Genomic DNA, 4,809 nt, shown 5'->3' with positions numbered 1-4,809 from the left:
CATTAAATGTCTGCACTACCCAGGAACTCATGTTCCATAAGGGGAGGAACTTTGTCTTTTTAACAATGAAAGTAGGTATCCTAATACCTACAAAAGCATCTTATTTGCCTCATGTCAGGTATTTAATATCTTTGTTGAATAAGTGGGTAAGTAACGAGAAAAAACAAACAAAAAACCTAGACTAAAACAAATATTAAATTTTGAATGAATGATTCACTTTTCCTTCTCAATTACCAGAGCTTTTTCTTTTTTTGACATGACTTAAGTTGCCAGTCTCTTAAAAAGATTAGGTAGGATGTTTGAACTGATAAGATCATTATATCTTAAAAAAAAAATTCCTGCAGATAGTACAGATGTTCAAAATAATTCCACTGGCTATGCTTAGAAAAAAGAAAGGCTTGTAATTTCTGTCCTAATGTCCAGATGACTCTGAGCATTAAATACTTCATTAAACACTAGAGGCAACATTTTCAGTTCTGCAACTTCATTCACTTGACAACATTCTTTGAGTACCTACATATGTCAGGCACTGAGAGAAAGTGTCTGGGAGTCAACCATGTAGTGAAACGTGAAGGCTAATCAGGGTCCCACCTAATATGGCACATCTGCCCTCGTTGCTGCTCCCTCCTTCCCTTCCCAAATACTACTTTGGTTTTCAAGAATTAAGTGAACAGCTCAGAGTATTTGGTATACCTGACTTGACTGGCAAGTTTTATTATGTCCTGCTGGTAAGACAGCAAAGAAAAAGCAGTTGAAAATTATGTATTACATGCAATGAAAAAGTTGTAACTTTGGTAGACTTTTACAAAATTTGTAGACAATTTTTTTGTTTTGAAAATTTCTATTTTTGAAAGAGCAAAAATTATGGCCTATATAAGAACTTTAGGGGGTTGGATGATATTAGGCTAAAACAGAAATATAAATTTAAACTTTCAACATAAAGTGTGCTCTTACTACTTTCAGTGCACAGGTTTAGGCATTAATCATTAATTCCTGTAAGGATAACAGCTATTCCAACTAAAAACCCACTGCTATCAAGTTGATTCTATTTCATTGTGACCCTGTAAGATGGAATTTGGTGTAGTGCCTAAGGCATTTGACTATTAACCAGAAGGCTGGTGGTTCAAACCTATCAGCTACTCCTGGGAAGGAAGATTAGGCAATTTACTTCTGCAATGATACCGCCTCAGAAACCTGAGGAGAGGTCACTTGACAGTAGTGAGTTTGGTTTTTGAGTTTTAGGACAGAATAGAACTGCCCAGAAAGTTCCCAAGGCTGTAAATCTTCATGGAAGCAGATCGCCACATCTTTCTCTGGCACAGTAGCTGGTGGGTTTGAACTGCCTATCTTTTGGTTAGCAGCCGAGTGTCTAACCACTGTGCACCAGGGCTCCTAAACAGCTATTAGGTTATTCAAACTCAAAAGAAGACTTGTCAGATGGTGTGACAAATTACTTGTTTATTTACTTATATTGTAAGTGTATGAAATTTTACTGATGTTGCTAGAACCTTGAGTATTACCTGTTCCCCTTTAAGTTTCTGCTTTTAGAGAAAAAAAGTTAAAGTTGTATTATACTGAGATAAACTCCTTTTTTTTAATATGTCTAAATATTCCAATTTTTTTTTCAAAATACTTCAAATTTTTTTAAAAGTTAAAGATGTTAAGAATAATGGAATTGTCTTGATCTCCCCCCCCCTTTTTTTTAAATAAAAAGAGATATCAATCAAATAAGGGAATGAAATCACATTTCCTTCACAGCCTTTTCTATCACAATGTTCCCTTTATCTGCTGCTTATACTGCCAGGAGAATTACGTGACATTAAATGGTGATGAGAGAAAAGTTTTTGACTTGAACACTCATATTCAAATTATGATATATGTTTGTATGCATGCTAATCTTTTGTGATTAGTTGTGATACAGTGCTCATTCAGAGAGAAAGTGGCTAATGTATAAAGTTTGAAATGGCTCATAACTTACTGACAACAGAGAAAATATGCTTTCTGTCATTTCAAAATTCCTAACGTAATCATTGAAATAGCATCATAAGTAGACCTGGGCACTAAGCTAGATTGGAGAGCTGTACACAAGCCATGCTTAGACAGCATAATGACCACAAATGGTATGTGTAAGTCAGAAAGAGTTTGGCCAATATAAAAGTCAGTGAAAAGTACAAAGCTTGCAAATTAACATACCCTTCACATTTCTGATAGATTTATGAGCACAAACATGATTTTTAATTTGGCACAAAGAATCATAACTAGATATGTTCATAAACCTGTTGGTCCATCTGATTCTGCTTAGCTCCAGAAAAAAAAAAAAAAAAGGCTTCCCTAAATACATTACCATATTAATTGGGAATATTTCAAAATTTGGAATGAAGATATTCAATGTTATTGTGCCTCCAATCTTTAAGTGATAACAAATTGTATTTTAAATTAAAATACTCACAGTTGTTGCCTGCTCTATTACCCCTCTGACCAGCTGAATGTTCTAGCTCCTTGTATGGGAATTGTAGAGTTGTATCTAAGGTTCTGAATCCTTCTTTAAGAGAATGATGCTTGTAGTACTCCACAAGTTCCTTTAGGGAAAAGGAGAAATGATTATTTTTGATAAGGATATTTTTGTTCTGAAACACATGAACTCCATACCACATAATTGTATGTACTATATGAATCATCTATTTAATGCTAAGTTCTCAAAAATATATGGAAGAGTACATCAATGATAATTTTTTCCTGCTCTCTGGATATACAAGACACCTTCCTACCAACTGCCCTTGTTACTTAGTCCACTTATAATGTGAGTTACCACCTATTATTATTCATGGATAAAAAACATCCTGTTAGTCTTCAATCACATATGGTAGATGAAAAGAAACCATACTAAATCTCACTTTCAAAGTAGTAATTATTGTTCTTATTTACGACACATTTGCCTTTCTAAACACTAACAAAAGGAACAGCTGTTTGCTGAATATACAGCAATTTCTTGTTTTCTGCATTTTCTTTCAAAATGGTGGAAAAACAAATGCTCCTAAATGCACTTTACTAAGGTAAAGTAAAATTGACAAACCATAAATGCTACTTGTTATCATTTCTGATTTATGATGACGTATTAGTGCCTGATCCAAAACTCTTTATATCATCTAATGTTCACAGAAGTCAATAAGGTAGTCCTTTCCCATTTTCTTTTATAAATAATTTGTCTCTAGTACATCCAAGCCTAATAAAATAAGCACCCACCATCTTTCAAACTAAAATTTCAGGAAATCTCTTTTGAGATGCTGGTTTTGTAGATTCTACAGAAATCTAAATCTCTCTATTTAAAACAGAAATTGAGTAAGAATTAATTCATAAGTGAAAAAAATGCATCTTATCATTGGAGGAATTCTGTGGATATACATGGTTGTTGTTGTTGTTGTTATGTGCTGTTGAGTTGGATCCGACTCATCGTGACCCCTCCTCCTTGAGTTTCCAAGGCAGTATCTCTATGGAAATAGATTGCCCAACCTTCCTTCCGAGGAGTGGCTGGTGGGTTTGAACCGCCAGTCTTCTGGTTAGCAGTCAAGTGCCTTAGGCACTACGCGACCAGAGCTCCTCTGTGGATATATAGTTTCACAGAAATATCTGATATGAAACTGAAAGCAAAATCACTTTTAACTATTTGGTGCTTCTATTACAACAACTATTCTTTAAAACAAACATTGTAAAAACAACTCATTCCCTCTAAAAATCACATTGCCAATCAGCTCAATATCGCCATTCAGTGCTTATGTTAAAAGTTCCCAAACTAAATCAATCAGGGCAAAAAATCACCCCAAAGAAGAACAAAACTATCAATGATTTATTTATAATTGATGAACCAAAGTCAGAGCAACTGTGGAATGTATTGTGCTAGGAGTCTCAAGTGTCATAAAGATTATGAAGATAAGGTTCCTGCCCTCTAGGAGTTCTCACCATTGTAGGAAGTGAGGGGTCATGGGAGTTCAAAGTCAGGAGAGAACAATATCTTTTGCAAGCTTGACGGGGAGGATGAGGGAAGGTTTCATGAAGGATGTAGTATGGCTTAAATTGAAGATGAACCAAGAAGGGGGGTGAGGGTTGTTTTAGGTAGAGCAGCCAGGATAAGAACAGACCAAAGTGTGATAAAGTGAAGACCTTGTCCATAAACTGAAAGTAGCATGGTTTGGTTGGAGGACTGGGTAAACTAATAAGGATTTTTCAAGTCCCACCATCGTAAAAGGTAGATAACAAACTATTTCACAGCCTGCAATACAAAATATATAAAGTGACCTGTAAGTGGCTGGTACATGTGAATAATTCTCAAAGCTACCATTATTCCATGCATCAGGGCCTTTACACAGTTACCTTATATAATGTTCACACAAGAAATTTGTAAGATAGACCCTATCCTCATTAATGTTCACGTCTCATGAGGTTAAACAACTTAAGCAAAGTATTATAGCTGGTGTTTGTCTCCACACTTTCTGCTCTTACTACATCATACTCCTAGCAAATAAACCCACTGCCATTGAGTCGATTCTGACTCATAGCAACCCACATTGGGTTTCTGAAGTGGTAAAAGGAAGATGACACAACTTTGCTTGCTGAAAGTGAGGATGACTTGAAGCACTTACTGATGAAGATTGAAGAATACAGTCTGTAGTATGGATTGTTATGTGCCATCAAGTCGGACCCAACTCACAGTGACTCCTCCTTGGGTTTCTGAGGTGGTATCACTACGGAAGTAGATTGCCCAACCTTCCTTCTGAGGAGTGGCTGGTGGGTTTGAACCGCCAGCCTTCTGGT

General features: G+C 35.8%; 1 protein-coding gene across 1 annotated transcript in view; it reads right to left on the bottom strand.

Annotated features, from left to right (window-relative positions):
- The window catches only part of VAV3 (vav guanine nucleotide exchange factor 3), a 539,901-nt gene that overhangs the window by 25,067 nt on the left and 510,025 nt on the right, over window positions 1-4,809 (bottom strand). The window contains exon 24 of the mRNA XM_042782103.1: window positions 2,450-2,579. Coding sequence (XP_042638037.1) covers window positions 2,450-2,579 — 130 coding nt within the window. The remainder of the gene's footprint in view (window positions 1-2,449; window positions 2,580-4,809) is intronic.

Source organism: Orycteropus afer, unplaced genomic scaffold (assembly GCF_000298275.1).
Source record: "Orycteropus afer afer isolate SDZICR_OR568_19922 unplaced genomic scaffold, OryAfe1.0 scaffold00010, whole genome shotgun sequence".
In the NCBI taxonomy this organism is placed as follows: Eukaryota; Metazoa; Chordata; class Mammalia; order Tubulidentata; family Orycteropodidae; genus Orycteropus; species Orycteropus afer.
This window is presented reverse-complemented; position numbering and strand designations above follow the sequence as displayed.